The sequence below is a fragment of the Phoenix dactylifera genome, chromosome 1, assembly GCF_051530095.1.
Source record: "Phoenix dactylifera cultivar Ajwa chromosome 1, Ajwa_hap1_PhDact_Kaust_v1.1, whole genome shotgun sequence".
In the NCBI taxonomy this organism is placed as follows: Eukaryota; Viridiplantae; Streptophyta; class Magnoliopsida; order Arecales; family Arecaceae; genus Phoenix; species Phoenix dactylifera.
Genome location: NC_143190.1, coordinates 53,575,964 through 53,595,941, shown reverse-complemented (window position 1 = coordinate 53,595,941; position 19,978 = coordinate 53,575,964). Strand labels below are relative to the sequence as shown.

Genomic DNA, 19,978 nt, shown 5'->3' with positions numbered 1-19,978 from the left:
AAGTCTTTCGGCCGTTTGAGGCTTTTGAAGAAAGGGAGGCAGCGCTCGGCTGACCGAGAGACGAACCTTCCCAAGGCGGCAACTCGCCCTGCGAGCCGCTGCACCTCCTTAACTGTCTTCGGAGGCGACATCTCTTGCAGTGCCCAGATTTTCTCCGGATTGGCTTCAATTCCGCGCTGGGTCACTATGAAACCCAGGAACTTGCCCGAGGTGACCCCGAACGCACACTTCGCCGGGTTGAGCTTCATTTGGTATCTCCTGAGCTTGGTGAATGTCTCGTTGAGATCGGCTATGTGGTGTTCCACCGCTCGGCTTTTTACCAGCATGTCGTCCACGTAGACTTCCATATTTCAGCCGATCTGATCTTTGAAAATTTGGCTGACCAGCTTCTGATAGGTGGCTCCAGCATTCTTCAGGCCGAAGGGCATCACCTTGTAGCAGTAGGTGCCCTTGTCGGTGATGAAGGCCGTCTTTTCCTCGTCTTCCGGCGCCATTCGGATTTGATTGTACCCTGAAAAGGCGTCCGTAAAAGTTAGCAGTTGGTGTCCTGAAGTGGAATCGACGAGCTGGTCGATGCTTGGAAAGGGGAAGCTGTCTTTCGGGCAGGCCTTGTTCAGGTCGGTGTAGTCCACGCACATACGCCATTTCCCATTGGCCTTCTTTACGAGGACTACGTTGGCGAGCCAGTCCGGGTAGGAGACCTCCCGGATGAAGCCGGCTCCGAGGAGTTTGTCCACCTCCTCGGCCGCAGCTCGTTGCCGTTCCGGGGCGGAGCCCCTTTTCTTCTGCTTTATAGGCCTGCTAGTTGGCCTCACCTGGAGTCGGTGGACCGTGACCTCAGGGTCAATTCCCGGCACGTCCGCAGGCGACCAGGCGAAAACGTCAGTATTGTCCCGCAGGAAGCTGACGAGGCGATTCCTCTCGCGGGCGCCGAGGCCGGAGCCGACCTGCACAGTTAGCTCGAGAAAATTTTGTTGTAGTGGAACTTGAATAAGAAGCTCACCGGGCTCTACTTGCTTCTTCCAGAGGGTGTCCCTCGCATCGAGGGTTTCTATGGGCAATGAGGGGCATGTTGGCTGAATTGTCGCCTCGGTCGGTTGCTTTACTCCGTGGGCCGCCATGTAGCATTGCTTAGCGACCAGCTGGTCTCCGCGGACCTCGCCTACTCCTTGGCCGGTGGGGAACCGCATGAGCAAATGGCGGGTGGAAACCACGGCCCGAAGGGCGTTTAGCCCTGGCCGCCCAAGGATGGCGTTGTAGACCGAGGGCAGACGGACCACCAGGAAGTCCGTCCTCACAGTGCTCTTCCGGGGGGCGAGGCCAACCGTAACAAGGAAGCTGGCCTCACCTTCAACCGGGACCGAATCTCCGGTGAACCCGACCAGCGGGGCATTGATTCTCCGGAGATGTCCTTCTGGCAACCCCATTTTTTGGTAGGCATGATAATACAAAATGTTGGCTGAGCTTCCATTGTCAACTAGGACACGCTTTACATCGAACCTATTTACAATCATTGAGATGACCACAGCGTCGTCGTGAGGGGTCTCAACCCCTTCTAAGTCATCGTCCGAGAACGAGATGACTTCATCAGTGCGTGGGCGCTTCGGGGGTGCTCCCTGGGCGGCCGTTCCTGCTGAGGCCCTCCCAATCATGTTGATGGTGCCGGCAACGGGCCTGTTGTCGTCCGAATTTTCGGACGGTATGGTGTTCTCCGCCGGCCTCCTTTCCTCACGTCGGTTCCTCACGAACCGGTTGAGTACTCCCCGACGGATGAGCGCTTCTATCTCGTCCCGGAGCTGGAAGCAGTCCTCCGTGTCGTGCCCACGGTCTCGGTGGAAGCGACAGTACTTCCTGGGATTACGGGAAATTCCCGTGTCTCGCATAGGAGGCGGGGGTCGGAAGAAGTCCCGACCCTCGATTTCCATCAGGATCTCGGCCCGGGGAGCATTGATGGGTGTGTAGTTATCGTACCTCCCTGGGTGCGTCCGAGGCCGTAGCGGGGACCTCGGTCGGGGAGGTGTCCTCTGCTGAGGTCGCCCCTGCTGACGGGGCGGGCTCCTCAGTCGGGGGAGATTCTTCTCATGGCGGGGGGATCGGCTCCTCTGTCGGCCACGCTCCTCGCGGCACTTCTTCTGCTTCTTCGAGGCGGGCTCAATTGCTCCCCGCCTAGAGGCGACTGCCTCCTTGGCCTTGGCGTACTTCCGGGCCCGGGCCAACATCTCAGTGAAGTCGGCCGGGAAGCTCTTCTCGATGGAGAAGAGGAATCGGTAGGAGCGAACCCCAGTCTTCAGAGCCGACATGGCTATCGACTAGTCGAGCTCGCGGACCTCCCATGTGGCGGCGGTGAAGCGGTCCAGGTACTCTTTGAGGGACTCCCCCTCTTTCTGTTTGATGTCCAGGAGGGAGTTTGACGTCCGTCGCTGGCGCCGGCTGGCAGCAAAATTGGTGGCGAACTGCCTGCCGAGCTGCTCAAAAGAGGATACCGTGTTCGGCTTCAGTCCAGAAAACCAAAGCCGAGCGGTCCCTCGGAGGGTTGCTGGGAAGGCTTTGCAAAGTATGGCCTCCGAGGACCCTTGTAGGGCCATGAGGGCCCGATAGCTCTCCAAGTGGTCGAGGGGGTCGGTAATTCCGCTGTAGGGCTCCACCTGAGGCATTTTGAACCTTGCGGGAACCGGCTCATCCTCGATCTGGCAGGAGAAGGGGGACTTGGTAGTGAACTCAAAGTCTCCCTCCTGCCTCGCCTTCTTACTGTGGAGCGCTGCAATTTGGCGCTCCAAGTGCTCAACCTTTCTGTCGAGCTCCCCCACTCGCGGGATCGTCGCCGCGGTTTGCGCCGGCTCACGGCGGTCCGGGGCTGACTCAGCCTCAGAAGGCTGGAGTCTTCTGTTGAAATCTTCCCCCGGTAGCTCTCTCTGGGGGGAAGTCCGCTCTTCGTTGTTGGCTCTGGAGGAGCCATGTAAATTCTGGCCGGGGAGAACCGGGCCGTTGGGAGGAAATTCCGGCGGGACCTGGGCCCGCGGGGGAAGCGTTGGTAAAGCTTCCTCGCGTTGCAGGCCCTGAACGGCGGCGGCCAGGGCCTGGACTTGTTGTACTAAGGCATTGAACTGTTTCGGCTGGACCTGAGGAACTGGGTCAGCCGGAGTTGGAGAATTCTGGACGGAACGTCCAGGACTTTGCGGGGGACGCCGGGAGACGTTGGGGGCTCCCTTACTTCTCAACTTCATGACTACTACTCGGGCCCTTCCTCTAGCGCCATCTGTTGCTGGAAATTAGACCCGGGGGCAATCTTCGGTCGAGGGAGAGGGAGCTGCGGGTCACCACTGCGGGGCGGCGACCAGTCGGCGGGCGGCGTCCTCCGTTTGGGGTGGCCGGAGAGAGGGAGCAGGGGGTCCTCACAGCGGGGCGGCGATCCGTCAGCGGGCGGCGTCCACCGTCTGGGGTGCCTGCAGGCAAGCCGGTGGCCGGGTTTTCCGGCACCGGCCCTCCGACGCTCAAGTCAGGGAGGGGGCAAAGTGTGTAGAGAGGAGATAAACAGTGTTTGTAGGGCACGGAATTTCCCAATCCCCTCCTGAGAAGCCAAGGCTCCCTTTTATAGGTGGGGGTCGGTTTACCTGTGATGTAACAGGGCGAGGCCATAGTATGGCTCGGCATGTGGCTCAGGTCGGCGCACGGTCAGGCGAATCATTGTGCTGATGTCGGCGGTGAGGGCGTCGTACGACCCGAACCAGTACGCTACCAGGCGAATCATTGCATTGGTGTCGGAGGTATGGCCGAGATCAGAGACTTATCATGGTTGACCAGACTCTGCTGGGCTAACTTGCCGTGGAGAGCTGAGAGTCCGTAGATGACAGGAGCCACACGCATTAAATGTGGAGTAAGCCGGAGATCCGCATTAATTGCAGACTAGGCCGGAGATCCGCATTAATTGTGGAGTAAGCCGGAGATCCGCATTGATTGTTGAGTGAACTGGAGGTTTACAGTAGCCATGCGCAATAAATGCTGAAGCAGCGGCAGGATATGGTCCTCAGTTGGACCTCGGAGGAGTACGGCCATAGTAGGTGGCTGACAAGGGTAGACCTTGAGCATCAGGATTTTTCTAGGTCGGAGGTCTCGAGGTCGGATGTCTTGAGGTCGGGCGTTCCGAGGTCGGACGCCGACTTTGGCTGTTCAGGGTCGGCGATTGTGCGGCTTCTTGGGGGCATTCGTGTCACTTGGGGGAAAAATCTTATTCCCCCAACAGAAGTCAATTAGGATGGCTTGGTGGCCACCAGAGATGATGAAGAAGGAAGAGGGGAAGGATCCGAGCTTGGTGAAGATCAATTGCATGAAACGAAGGAGATTTAAAGAAAAGGGTGTTGGAAAGGAGATATCGACTCAATGTTGACCGTTTGTCAGTTGGAAACGGCCCCAACAACCGATAGTCATTCGTATGGACCTTGCGGAGTCTGCACGGGCCACACCCCACAGCCATATCCCAATGATGGGAGCTTAGGCAGAGAATTGCGATTGCAATTTCTTTATTTTGAGCCCTATCCTTCTTTTTTTTTTTTTTGATTTTAAACATAAGTCAGCTAGACCTGCCAACTTTAGTTCAAAACAAGCCCAATTTGGGACTATTCTCACAATATATGGATAGTTTTGTATTTATGTAATGTAATAGAAACTAAATCAAACTGATTCTGATGGGATTTGTGGTAACACACTCGGAATAGAGGAAAACAAGGCTAAATAGGGACTTGAGAGAGATAGGGGTGGCATTTTGGGCGATGGAAATTAGTTGTAGCAGCTTGGCAGCCACCACCGAAGACGAGGTAGAAGGGAGCGAGGAAAAGATTCGAGTTTGGTGGCGATCGGTCGTAGGAAATGAAGGAGATTTAAAGGAAGGAGTTTTGGAAAGAGAATAAGCTTGACTCAACAGCGGCCGTTCGTCCATTGGAATGGGCTCTAAGAGCCGATAGCCATTCGTAAAGGTCTTGCAGAGTCCGCACCAGCCATGCCCAATGGTCACATCCCAATGGTGGGAGCTTGGGTAGAGAATCGTGATCGTGATTCTTCTGTTTTGAGCTTTATAATTTTTCTTCTTCTTCTTTCTTTTGATTTTAAACAAAAGTCATTTGGGCGTGCCGGCTTTAGTTCAAAATAGATACAACTTAGCCCAGTTCTCACAATATATGTATAGTTTTGTATTTATGTAACCTAAAAAAAACCAAAATGAGATTGAAACCATCATAAGATTCATAACATGAATATATAATACAACACGTGTTATTTGGTCCTCTCAAACCAAGATGGCTGCTCATTTCTTGTGGCTGTGGCTCGCTGGTCATACCCATCAACACTAGTGCAATATGAGATACCTTGCGTTTGACTACATGCAAACGTATACAGCCATGGATGCTGTCGTGTGCCACTAGCACCATTAATAGGGCTTGCAAATTACACCCCTGCCATATCTCACTTGGATCCGACTTGCATGGACTCATGCACATAAGTCGGATACGAGTCCAGAGACCGATCCATGTAGTTTTTTAGGTCCAAATCCGTGACTATCAAAATTTTATTTGACCCTGAAGGATGATATATACCTTAGGGTCTTGGATTGATTTTTATGGAGGCACAACGCAACTTGAATACTAACATGATACATACCCAATAGTTTAGCTAATATAGAATAAAATTTTTATATTTATATTTTTTATTTTTGATAAAATTTATCAATGGAATGTTGAGTTCACATTATTTGAATTGTTTTGAGCAATATACGTCATCTCAATATCAAGCTTCATACCTAATATGGAGGCCAATTCGGTGTATTGAATATCAGTACACCTCTTGTATCATATATCAATAGTAAACCAATACAACCAAAATTAAATATCTACTTAACTTGACCCTTTTTTTGGATGCATACATTATAAATTTAAATATAATCTCAAACCCACAAACAGGGTGTGCTGAGGCCAAGCAACACGCATACCCAAGTCAGTAACATCCTTGATGGCCCGATTCTATCGTGTTAAAACCAACGATATTGGGAAATCTATGAGGTGGGAAATTAAGCATGTCTCATGCACAATCGTGTTAAAAGACTTGGCTTATATAGTAAAATAAATACCCATCAAGATTCAAGCATGGTTATTTGTAGAGGAGACAAACAATCGAAGTGTATGGTTTTTAAAGTTTCCAAAATATCCAAAATTAATTACTTTTTTTAGAAGAAACATTATTTTTTTTTTCTTTTTTTGTACTTGGAATGATCATGCATCCTCAGCATATCTAAAATACAACTTTCGGTAATCTGACATTTAAAGCCACCTTTGACGCATGGCCAACACAAAGTTAACCCACAAAAAAAAGGTGCTACATCAATTTCAGGATTTTTTTGCTGAATATTAGTATAATTTGTATTAATTTAAAGTGAGCTATCTTGAAGAGAAATATTATAATAAACTTGTTACAGCTGATCATACTCAAGAGTCAAAACCTAGTTACAAAAAAAAATAAAAATAAAAAATGTCAAGACCCATATTTGAATCCCTTATGCATGTCAAGGTATTAAAAAAAAACCTTTAGATCTGGATCAAAGTAAATAATTTAGTAGATACTACCTAATTCACTGGATAACAATAAGCCCGCCGAGCAGAAATATACGACCAAAAATATGAGAACGAATATCTCTCTTAGACATATAAACTCATTTAGTTCGCAGAAAAAAATTTTATTTATTAATTTTTTTTAAAAAAGATAATTCTTGAGAATATGATACCCGTAGTTTTGCTATGTTTGGTTCATCATGTAAAATGACATGTTTAGTTGAGCATCACTTTTTTAGAAAAGCTGTATAACATACCTATTATATCTTTAATAAAGTAAAAAATCTTATCTATGAATTTTGATGGATCATGGATACTTTTGAAAAAAAAAATTCAATTCTTAATCAGTGGGAAATAACTTTTTTATGTCCCCCATAATTTTTTTTCTCATGAAATATGAGAATTTTATTCTCATAAAAATATTACATTTCTATCTCTTTTTAAAACTTTAATTAAATTGGGTTCATAATCTTAAGCCATGGAGCACCGTGCCGACTGTTGCGCCTTTTAAATTTCAAGTTCAAACTTATTTTTTGACTCATAAATATCAACCTCATTTTCTCCAAAGTGACGGCTCTGATCTAAGCAATCTTTTCAACGTCTCCAAGTGATTTAAAACATTTAATAATCTTACAACTGTCATCCAACGGTCATGATAAATGAAGTGATATCAGAGCTCCTAAATTCCGATATTCCCGGCAGTTAAAATATCAGTTAAGCTAACGTCTTCCTATTACAGTTCACGTAGTATATTGTACACCGTAGATCCCTAAATTTACGGCAAAGAACTGATTTCCGTAAACAGCCACCTCGGCGTTTCGGCGTCAAGGAAAACTTCTCCTTTTTGGCGCACTCTGGTAAATCCGAATCAACTTTCTGACCATTATAGCCCCCAAATGGCCAAACTCTTCTCTCTCCACTCACCTCTCTACAAATCTAGAAGCTCTCGTCTTGCCCTCTAAGCCAGCGACGTCTAAACAAATCTCACCCCTACACGTGTCCCGAACCTATCACCCACGCCGAGACGACTTCTGGCGTAGTTTTTAGCGGGAAGGCTTATTAAGCTTTAATCACACAGTCCGTACAGATATTCAGAAGCTCACAGAATCTCCACCGTCCAAATCATGATTAAAATCCATCCGACGGCTGTCATGACGTTTAAGATTGCTCACCATATGATGTGACGCACGTTTGATGTTATCCGTTACGGAATATTATGACCACTCCCGGAGCTTTTTTTGTCTAATTTTAAAAAAAAGAAATCGATACTCTAAGATAGCATCGCGGAATCTGACGGCGAGGAAGCCGGCATCCCGATGCCTATGAATTCCAGCCACACGATCTATATGCGAGTCATTGTCCGTCCGATATTCCCGTCAACGAAATCCGTCCGTCCAATATTAGAATTTGATTTGAAAGTAGAGAGGGAGAGAGAAAGAAAGAAAGAAAGAGAGGTCATTCGCTACTTCGTCCCCTCCTCCCCTTCGTCTCTTACCCAAAAATTTCCCGGAGCGCAAGGGAAAAAAATCCCATCTTTTTTCCGTCTCCGCCTTTCCGCTCGTCGCATCCCCGCGGTTCGATTCCCGACGCTGGCGAGGATCTCCGGTGCCGCTTGTTGGCATCTACCCTACCCTCTCGGCGATTTCCGATGGGACCGTGATCGATTTGGGGTGCTTCAATTCTCTGGAATCTTTGTCGATGGAGGGTTTGGTTCTTCCTTGCGGGAGTGGATTCTTGTGACATAAATTTTCTGATTGGTTTTTGGCTCTTGAATCTCGGATTTGATGGCTCCGATGGAGCAAGGCATTGGACCTGCTGCATCGGCGCCGTCTGATTTGCCCCCCAAGAAGCTCGTCCGGCAGCTTGATTTCACGACGGCGTACGGTGGAGCTTCTCCGGCGATGGTGGCGGCTGCGGCGGCGGTTTCGAAGGCCCTCGAAAAGCCGTCACAGCAGCAGCAGCAGCAGCAGTCGCTGCCGCCGCCACCGCTGCCCATCTCCCGCTCTTCGTTTCCGATAGCTGTGTGAGTGTCTCTTTCATCAGTTCTGTCTAATTTTCCGATCTCTTTGGGGTGATATGTATAGAGATTAAAAAAATCTTAGGTTTTCTATTTTCGGCTTATTTTTTTTGTTTTTTCTCGGGTTTTTTATGCTACGCGATTGTCTTTTGGGAACCGGCGATCCCACAGCATGATTATTTTTGCTCTGATTGTTTTTCCCCTCTCTACCTTGAAAGGTTCCTTCTTTGCCTCATTTTTACTGTTTTCCTTTGCTGATTTTTGAATTCAATTTGAATTTTGGATGGGTTAAGAAGGGGTTATTTCGTTTCCTCATCTTCATATAGATAATGAATTGAAAGCCTTTTGGATTTTAGGAAAGAATGCCCAATTTTTGAGTTTTGAAGATAGTATTTGATACCGGGTTTTATAGATGCGGTGGAGAAGTTTCTTTAAAGTTCCATAATTGAATTGAATGAAAAAGGAATATTTTGTTTTCTCAGAAAAAAACAAAGGAAAGGAATTTTTTGTTATGGAGCAAACTTTCATATAAATGATACTTTACTATAGATGGCTAGATTTGTAATTGCTCATGGTAAAAAAATTTCCTTTTTTCCCCTTCACGCTCCCGCCTCTTATCATATTTAGTTGTTAACATGTAGAACAGTGACGATCACTGGAACGATTTTGTGTATAATCACAAAATTTTTTGGAAGTTTATTGATGTTTCGCTGCAATATATATATTTCTTTAGTGACAGCATGTCATAGTAACCCTTTATCTCTTCAGAAAACCGGAGTCTCCCAAATTACGTCCACGGCCATTATATGAAGCAAAAGATGGTACCCCTACAAGAAAAAAGAACTGCAACTGCAAACATTCAAGATGCTTGAAACTGTAGGTCAAAGAAAATGTTTTATTTATTTATTTATTTTAGTTTTGGCATTGGTTGTGGATACTGTTTTCGGCCACCATTTGATTACTTCATGCGTTACACTTTCTAACATGATTGATTTCTTCATGCATGACTTTATTAACATGATTGTGTATTATGGTAAATGACAGAATAAAATCATTATCAACATCAAGTATAAATACTGAGGATTTATAGCTGATCTAGTGGTGCTTAAGTTGCAATTTCTGTTTTCTACATAGTGCACTTTTGGACTGTATCTTATCATGCTCAAAGGAGATTGTTTTTTGATAGCAAATGATAGCATGGTTAATGAACAAAGGTATGGTTGGCCTGTTCCTAGATATTGCTTGTTGTACTCATTAAATGTAGTACATATTAGTTAGCAAAGATAATAACAAATGGAGGTTCCTTTTTTCATAACATGAACGAAACTATTGAATTATGATGTACAGGGGATTCTTATGTATTTTACCCCGATGCATGAAAACATTTACATTTATACATCTATGGTGGATCTGTAGTTTTCATTAATTCCAACTACTATTGATGCTATCATACTGTGGAAAGATATTGCAAGACAAGATACTGGTGTTGGCATCCTGAATAAACTAGACACACGTTAAAGAGGTTTAGATGGAAAAAGCAAGCATGTCTTAAGTAAGTGGATAAAGAGAAGTTGGGAAGGCAGGCTGTGCGGAAAGTGAGGGAAGGACTTAATGGAAGTGCATGAGACAAGCTTATCCTTGCACTGCAAATGGCTAAAAATGAAATGAGAAAGAGACCTCTTAGTGTGCTGCGACTTAAGGCAGATACTTCCTGCATGAAATCCACTAAAATTAAGGAAGCCAGCTCCAACTCATCACTATTAGAGGCTTATAATAGGTGCCATGATCCTGGGAACCAATGATAAAGGTGCCCATATTGTAAGTTATCCATTTATGTATAAAACAATATGCAAGTAACATATGTTTGTTGTGTTTTTAGTCCAAACCTACACTTCTCGACACAGTAAAAACAGACACTTAGAAAGCACGTGCTTAAGTTTAGTAGCATACTCGAATAATCAGGTGAGTTGCGTGTCTATAGTTGTATGAAATTTATTTGAATGGGCAACCTTGTTTTTCTAGAGCACTATGTGATAGTGCATTACTAAAATTGCTGCATACGATAGACTTCTTTCATGTACGCAAGACACTTCCTTGCTAGCGAAGGGTAAGATAATTTTTGGGTTCGTTGGTGTCCCATGTAGGAAGTTATCTAAAGCACTTTAAAATACATTTCATATGGCTTTTAGACTCTAAACTCGGCCTTCAACTAAAATAAGAATTACTTTCCAATACTAAACCCTGTCAAGTAAGGATTTTAAATTATTATGAACGTCACCCTGAAAGCTTCTTTTAGGACCAGCCACTCCCATTCTTTTTTCTTACTTGGACTCTTGGTGTTGGTGATTATGTTGGATGATTTCTTAAGCGAGCTGATTGTCTTGTCAACCCTGAATTTTACCTTGTGCCATTAAACAGTGGCCAACTAAAGTCACTAATCTTCTCCCATTTTTGAACACCTAAAAATCTAAATAAAGGATTTTGTCAGCACACAATCGAAGTATGCAGGGACTGATAATTTGGAAATGGCAAGGGCATTAACTGAGACTGTCATGAGGATTTGTGCTCCTCACTGGACAGGTGTTGTTCCTTGACCCTTTAGACTTCCACCTTGATGTCTTTTTTGATATGCCTTTAGTTGCTGCTTCCATGAACATGTCATCACGGCTAACAACTTTTTTACGTTTAATTATGGTAAATCTATTGGAATAGAAGCTGTTAGGCCTACTACTTCAGAGTTACATAAAACTCATGTTGTGAATGAAACATGCTATAGCAATAAAATAGTCTGTTCCTTTTTCAGTTAATGTCTGCTTAATAGCTGCCTGCAGTTTGAATCAGACACCTGCTCTGACCACCTTGAATATTTCAGAACTGTATAATCTTTCCATATGACAATTGTCTTAGGGCATACGTCAGACAGTAAGTTTCATACTTTTGCAAGCGTGACAGGCCAGCAATCCTGTAATGGTCAGTAATTAGACCCATTAATAAAACCCAAGTTGTACTGTGCTGCCTTATATGAAGATTAGTTTGTTGCACACTTTTATATGAAGATTGTATTCTGCTGCCTTATATGAAGATTAACAAAACAGAAACTCGACATGTGTGAAAATGCATGCAGGCATACATCAGTCAGTAAGTTTCATGCTTTTGTGAGCATGACACGCAAGCAATTCTGTAACGGTAACTTATTAGACCCATTAATAAAACCCAAGTTGTACCGTGCTGTCTTATATGGTGATTAGTTTGTACAAACAGGAATTCTGCATGTGTGAAACAAGCATGCTTGTTTATATTGTTGATGCTTATCTATTACCTATGCATCTAGCTTGTTACTAATTGAGATATGCATAAATGTGTTGGTTAAACCATGTTTAAGGTGGTAGTGGTGTGAGATGTGCACCACAACATATCTTGCCTCCTTTGGTATGAATATAATTATTAATCCTGAATTAATTGTTATTTAAAGACAACAGCATGTGACTAAGTCATATGATGCTCATACATGTGGCATGTTCATCCATGTAGTCGAGATAAAAGTTATATTTTGCATGCAAATATATACATTTGAAGTAGCAGTATGTTTCATCAACATATTCTGTTTAGTTTTTTCTTGGAAAATGTGATTCCTGGGGTTGCCATCGTTGTTGGATTTAAGCTGTAGTTGTATTGTGAAGAATTTTTGAGGAAAAAATGTGTCTTCATTTTTTTCTCTTGAAGTTTGTTTTGTTATATGGTATAAAGCTAGTGAAAAAAAAGAAGAAACTGCTGCATGTTTGTTTCATCAGTTATAGAATACTCATACGTGGAGAATAAGAACATTACACAGAGCAAAATGTCATTTTCCTCTTTAACTTAAAATAAAAGTCCCACTTAAGCTGCAATAAGTTGGGAAGGAAAAAAAAAAATGATGTCTCCTGCTGGGTGCTGACTGCAGACTGCTAAAATAGTGCTTATAGCAGAACAAAGATATTGATGATTTTCATGCTTGTTGCTGATGGTTTTTCTGTAAATTCTGAACTGGGAAAAGGTAATATATGGACTGAAATCAGTGTCTTCGATAATAATAAAATGTTAAAACATTTTGTTACTTTCTCATACATAGCTACAACAATTTCTTTGACATTTCAATAAATGAATCTGAAAAGGTCAAGATATGCTAACTGTATCTACTTCTTTTCATGCTCTCTTACACTGCTCTGCTAATAATTTAGCCTTTTGTACTGTATAATTCGTTGGTATTAATGAAATGATATTTTATCATCTCCTTTTGTTTACCTTTTCATTATTTGATATTGATTCTCATTTTGTATTGTTAGGTACTGTGAATGTTTTGCATCTGGGGTGTACTGTGATGGGTGCAATTGTGCAAACTGTTGCAACAATGTCGAGAATGAAACTGCTAGGCATGAGGCTGTTGAAGCTACTCTAGAGCGCAACCCTAATGCTTTTAGGCCTAAGATTGGCAGTAGTCCACATGCAGCCAGAGATAGTAGGGTATGCATTTGTTTATCTACTGGAGTACAAAATGGTTCCTTTATGGTTTATTTCACAAATCACACAGGTGCATGTATGTGTGTATATACATATGTACATACATATACTCATGTACGTTGATGGTCTGGTGGTTACTGCTTTTCAAAACAGTGTGTTAACTTAGGATGCCCTTTGATGCTATATAATGCATCAATTTTTCATGAATTGTTCGTCAAAATTAATGCATTCTTTGTCTTTACATTTGCAATTGTATTGTTTTTGCACATCCAATAGATTTTGTAGTGGTAATATCAATGAATTAGGACATGTTTCCTTGCCCCGATTTCCCTGCTAAGGGAGGAAAACGTGACTCATATTTTTGGGTGGTTTTTGTTTTCTCCAGATTACAGCTTTTTCATGTTGTTAAGCAAAAGAGTTATTGCTGTTTATTTCCAATTTTAATTATTCCTGCTGAAATATTTACGATAAATTGATCAGTGAGATTATTCAGTTATGGTTGAATGTTTTTTTCATTTGCATTGGATGGCCAAAGCTACATGTTTTTCAGCGACTGAGTCCATCAAGTTTTTCTATTATCATGAAATCTTGGATTTATTTACAGTGCATCAACATTGAAACCAAACAGTGTTACATCGTACACAATCTTTTCCTGCATAGGTTAGCATTCCACATCAAGGATCTTTCCATGGTGTTTTGTGCTGGCCAATGCTCAGATTTATTTTGTTCGTTTGAGATGTCTATGATTGGCCTGGATCCAGAGCCATGTTGATATGTCCTGTAATCTAACATTTTTTCCATATCTTGTAGAGACATGTTTTAGTTCTTTGGTGTGCATTCCTGCTTGGGTGCAATTATGAATGCGATTTTTTTAGTTTTAAATTTAACTACATGCTATCCATAAAGGTTTATTAAGAAGGGCGAGAGGGTATGATATATTTTTTTATCCTATTATAGTTGTAAGGAACAAAGTGGCATAGGGCCATAAAAATGTTAATTCATATAGATAGTAATAATAATATTTCACTATTCCATGTGATTAAGTTTCAAGTATGCTAACACAATGATCAAATCTATCAAGTATCAAATGAGGAGAAGAGGGAGGAGAAGAATATGCGGTCACCAGCCTAGGGCTTATGTTGCATATGCGGACTGCTGGAACCTTTGCAAGCTCCTAATAATGCGTGAGGACCACATATGCCCAATGTAGTGCAGTTTCCAGACTACTTCTGCAATGTGGCCTGATGCGACATTTTAAATCAATGTTGCCAATTTAGTTACTTTTTTCAGTTGAACTTGCTTGTGATTTTTTAACTATAACTATATATGTATATATATCACATGGCCAAAGCATTGATCATAGGGTCATTTTCCTTGTACAACATGTGCCAATCAGTTACAGAAAGAAAGTCATATAAATATACAATATGTGTGCACAAGTATGCACTTTCAAGATGACCATAAACATAACCATAACCATAACCATGACTTATTCTAAATATCTTGTTCTCCGAGAAAAAAAGACTCATCCTAACTATCTGTTGTTGGTTTTTAAATCCTCATTTGCCATCCATTCCTATTAAAGGCTGCTTCTTTGTCATTGCATACCTTTTCTAAATCCTTTCTTAATTTTGCATATTATATTTTGACATGTTTTTTTGACTCTTGGTCAACCTAAAATCAACTCTTCATCTTTTCAACCAGGCTTGGAACTGGCATTGATTTGTCACAAACTCTCAAGGAGATAGGGGAAAAAGGAAATGACTTAGTCAGAGTAGATTAAGCTAGCATCTAATGAAAATTCTTGCTAGCAATCTAAGGAAATTCTTTCTCGAAGAGAAATCCTATTTTATAGTTATAACTAGTTCAAGTTATTCTTGTACAAGATCTTACTGCATTAAAAGATCCACTTTGGATAATTTTGACCCGGGGTTTCAGAATAATAAAGTAACAATTTTAATCAAACTGTGTTGTTTGCTAATTTATATGTTATTAAATTATTCATGTTTGCCTACTAACATGAATTTGCCTTTTTATGCTAGGAGGAGGCAGGTGACCTCCCTTTGTTGGGGAAACACAACAAAGGATGCCACTGCAAGAAGTCAGGGTGCCTCAAGAAGTACTGTGAATGCTTCCAAGCCAACATTCTCTGTTCTGAAAATTGCAAATGTATGGATTGCAAGAACTATGAAGGGAGTGAAGAGAGGAGAGCTCTTTTCCGTGGTGACCATGGAAATGCTCTGTACATGCAGCATGCTGCCAATGCTGCCTTGAATGGGGCTATAGGACCCTCTGGATTTCTCTCTCCTTCAACATCAAAGAAGAGGAAAAACCCGGAGCTTTTCCTCAGCACATCATCAAAGGATCAGCCCATTCACAGGCTTGGACAGGTAATTCTGGCCTTTCGCACTCTTATGAAGTGTCATATGCAGCATAGTAACTGGCTAGTTTTATATTTGTTAATTAGATAGATCAGCTTAACAAATAGCAGATGAAAACCTTGCATTTCTCCTTTATGCAATCTTCTACCCCACTTCTCTGGAAATTTGCAAACAAGATGGCTTGGGATGTAAAATAGCTAAAATTACTTGCCTTTTATGGTGGCTACCTGATTAAGATATTAAAAGTATCAACTCCATTCACCCACCCCACCCCCCCCACCCCCACATTGCCTGTGCTGGTAAGGATCAATGTGTTTACGCTAACCTGAAACTGATGGAGAGTACAAATTCTCATTGATTCCACCAAATTTCCATGTCTATCAGGCTAGTCATCTCAAGACTTCAGGACCTGCTGCCTCTTTTCCTTCCGTTCCTGTAGCTCGTGCTGTTAATCCTGCTCCATTAGGGTCTTCAAAAGTCACTTACAGGTAGGCAATTAGTTACTCTACTCTTTACTTCATGTTGAAATTCTTGTTAAGGTACTCTTTACTTGCTTTTGTGAGAATTAACTTCTGTCATTCATCCTGAAGGTCTCTTCTAGCAGATGTTGTCCAACCTGAGGATGTGAAGGAGCTGTGCAAGCTTTTGGTGGCAGTATCAGGAGAGGCTGCCAAAACATTTTCTGGTATGAGTGGTAGTAAAATAGGAAGCTTTGCAGTAACTGGTCCATATCAATTTACTTATAAAGTTTCTGTATGATGAATGAATGTGTTATTATATTTTATGACGTTGAGATGGTTATTAAGCTTTTTTTGCATCAGAACACTCCTTGTTAATAACCAGTCACTTTGTCATATCAGAAGAGCGATTATACTTATCAGAATAATCAGGAGAGTGATTATACTTATGTCTGTTTTCTTTCTTTCTCCTATAATTTAAGGGAATTAAGTTCACGTTTATCTCTTCCTTGAAAACCTTTTCTTCAGCTCTTAAGGATCACCTTATGTGATCAATCAAATCCAAAAGTATCACGTGATTTTTTTTTTTTCAATTTGTTGCTTAGAATTGCTATGAAAATGTTTCATAGCATTCTTTTTTTTTCTGGAGCAGATTGTGAAGGATAATAATTTATTACAATTACCTTTTAATCCTGATGGTTGACCAGAATTCTTTTTCTAATATTTTCCTGAGCAGTTAAGGTTCTTTGCTTAAACTTCAATGTAATTTTCTCGACTCTCATCCTCTTTCTTGGTTGATTTCTGGCGATTCTTGTGACTTGTCCTGTTGTTAATCTTATGGTTGCTTTTGTTTAATTGAATGTGGAAATGAGAGGGCTGCTTTGCGGATTATTTTGACATTCTTGAAAATTGAATACCTATGTCTTGTCAAGATAGGCTCACATCTCTTTAGAGATATGAGGCTTTGATGTTATGCATGCAAGTTTCTGTTGGCATCTTTGTACTTTAACAAGAGGAATGTTTTTTTGGTCAATTAAGGTAAACTCTTAAAATTAGTTGCAGGGATTATTGATCTGACTAAAAATTTCCCTTTAAAGCATTTTAGTTTTAATCTGTTTTGTAATCGACCAACTTCTTTTAATCAAGGTTTTCTAAGAAGTCATCAGATTTTGGTTCTATTCATATCCTTACTCTCTAAGTTGAATTTTTCCAGATGGAAAAGCTCAGGAGAAGCTTGGGGAGATGGAAGATCCAATGGAAAGCTCCTTTACCTCATCAAACCATGACAGAGAAGAGCAACAGATGGAGCCAGATGCACAGAAAGCATCAGCTGATGGATGTTCAAGTGGAATTCATGCTGACACAACAAGCATGCAAGAATCTGTATCCGACTTTGCTGATGGCCAGAAAGGGGGCAGGCCTATGTCTCCTGGCACGCTAGCACTTATGTGTGACGAGCAAGACACAATGTTCATGGCATCTCGAGACACTGGTATACCTCCAAGATTTCCCTACAAACAGAATATGTCAGAGGTCTATGCAGAGCAAGAGAGATGTGTGTTGACGGAGTTCCGAGACTGTCTCCGTAAGCTTGTAACATATGGAAGAATAAAAGGTAAACCGAGCTTCTCGCAATCATCTTCATGGGCATTGATTATAGAAATAATATTTACAACTACAAGTCAATTCTTGTCTACCGATATTCGGGCTACCTTAAGGATGATAATAGCGCCTATTTTGGTGATATTCACATTGATCATGTTTACTTCTTTTCTTTCTTTCTTTTTCTTTTGGTTTAGTTTTTAACAATCTAATGAAAGATGGAGTATGCTCCTCCCTCCTTCCTTCCCTCTTAAAACAAAGGAAGGATAGGTGGATTATGAGCTTCAGCGGCCCACCACACCCTTTTGATATGATAGTCTTTGAATTGCAAAAAAAAAGAAGAAAATGGTAAGGTGTAGTATCTGAAATAGGATGAACTTCTTGCAGCCTGAAACTTTATAAACTTACATGCCACATGAAATTAGCAGCCCCTTTCAAATGATACCAAATAAAATGCTATTATTCAGTCAGTCATGGTAAGTAGTTATCTTCTAGTTTTTTCTGTTCAGGTGTTGGGAGAACTGACAGTTGCTTTTCTTTGTTACAGAAACAAAGTACTCATCGATGGCCATGAAATCTGAACCTTCCAGTCATCAGGAGTTGACTATTAATGGTGTTGCTAGAGGCCCCTCGTCGAATTCTGAAGAGATGTCTCAGACTGTAAAAGCCTTCCCGACTAATTCCAATAAGTACCCACCTGTTGGGCAACCCATCACACGGAATGATGGAGACATAAAGCCTCAGATTGAGAATTTGGACATCTAGAGAAATAAGAATAAAAAATATAGCAATTTTCAAAGCATATTGCTGCATCTTTGCATAATTTTCTGAAAGTGTGGGGATGTTGGAAGGCTATGCCAGGGCCGATCAGTGATTTAGAATTGATCGAGCTCATTTTTTTTTTTTTAACTCATTAATCAATGTAATTTATAAATAGTTTATTCACCTGGCTTTAGAGTTTGTGTGTGCTTATAGCATGACTGTTAATCACTGCATATACATTTTTGTTTATGCACCATACAAACTTGTCCTTTTGACACACTAATTGGAACCATTTAGCTTATGCTATGAGAAGGTTTGATAATAATCTAGTTAAATTGATTGAATCCCAACATCGTGCTCTGGCATGTGCATATGATATTTTCTCTCTTTATAATAGCTCCCACCTTTATGATAGAAGAGCATGATCTGAAACTAGCATCAGCTACCGAAATCTAGTCTTTTATTTCTTATGTTTTACTGTTACATATTTCAGTATCCTTTTTTGAGAAGAATACATATTTCGGTACTCTTATGAATCATAATATGCGTGCTAAGAAGTGATGCTATTGATCAAGATATGAGAACAATTATTAGAGCAGCATAAAGGTTTTTCTTCTAACATTAAATTCAGACAGTTTTTTTCCCTTTTTTTTTGTGGGGGTTGGGTGTGGGGTGTCAGTGTGTAATTTTTCAAAACTGTGGTGCTGAACCTGCATCTCTCCAGGGAGCTTCCCTGATTTAATAGAAAAATTTCAACTGGAGTCCAAACAACATTATGCATGTTTTATATTCTGTGACAAAATAAACTAGGGATTGAGGTATACAAATTAATTTAGCATTTAATCCCATTATCAATCTCAACGGCATAGTTGTGGCTAGCGGAATAATAGGTGCACTGGATGCTTGTTATGCGGAGAAATCTCAAGGTTTATATCTTCCCAACTTCGAAAATAAATTGGATATTGGGAATTTGACATACAAGTATAAAGTACTAATTTGGGTATTATATTAGGGGTTTGAGTGAAACATTTGTATAAGTTTATTTATTTCAGAATGGTGGACAGATCAATACAGACATTGCTAACCAATTGGTGAGGATGATTTTATACTAATTCATATGCAAGTCTATAGGAAAGATAAAATTTAAAATTTCCTTTATTTTTCCTGATGTGCAGTAAGACACAATGAAGAATCAAGACCAAGAAAGGGTACAAAATAGCAAGCACAGCATTCTTGAAAAGAGTAAGGAAAATTAAGGCACAAAAGGGGAAAAAAAAGTTGGATTTGAAGTATAACAGGCTGACTTTGGCGGGCAACGGAGATGAAGAATCCAATGGATACAAAATTGAGAAACACAAGGGACAGGTTTTAAGCCTTTTTCCAACTGGGAGTCATTTTTCTTGAAAAGAGTAAGGAAAATTAAGGCATACAAGTGAAATAAAGTTGGATTTGAAGTATAGCAGGCTGACTTTGGTGGGCAACGGAGATGAAGAATCCAATGAATGCAACAATTTAGAAACACGAGGAACAGGTTTTAAGCCTTTTTCCAACTGGGAGTCATTTTTCAGGACACGGTTTGTTATGTATGGATGTATGGCATCAAAATCTTCCACAGCTTCCGCTGCGCATTAACGTATTATGGCTCCTAATACTTCTCTTACATGCACA

The 19,978-nt window shown here is 41.6% G+C and overlaps 1 protein-coding gene across 1 annotated transcript; it reads left to right on the top strand.

Annotated features, from left to right (window-relative positions):
* The first annotated feature begins 8,026 nt into the window (after positions 1-8,026).
* LOC103706852 (protein tesmin/TSO1-like CXC 5) lies at positions 8,027-18,566 on the top strand. The gene is made up of 8 exons (XM_008791105.6): positions 8,027-8,616; positions 9,379-9,486; positions 12,933-13,110; positions 15,150-15,497; positions 15,873-15,976; positions 16,079-16,173; positions 17,160-17,561; positions 18,096-18,566. Exons 1-8 carry the CDS (start codon positions 8,378-8,380, stop codon positions 18,311-18,313), a joined length of 1,692 nt encoding a protein of 563 aa, XP_008789327.3. The 5' UTR covers positions 8,027-8,377; the 3' UTR covers positions 18,314-18,566.
* Positions 18,567-19,978: the final 1,412 nt, after the last annotated feature.

Coding starts and splice junctions, on each gene's coding strand:
- LOC103706852 (XM_008791105.6), top strand. CDS start 8,378: ATGGCTCCGATGGAGCAAGGCATTGGACCTGCTGCATCGGCGCCGTCT. Junction 15,977..16,078: donor TCTTCAAAAGTCACTTACAG/GTAGGCAATTAG, acceptor TTCATCCTGAAG/GTCTCTTCTAGCAGATGTTG. Junction 16,174..17,159: donor GGCTGCCAAAACATTTTCTG/GTATGAGTGGTA, acceptor GAATTTTTCCAG/ATGGAAAAGCTCAGGAGAAG.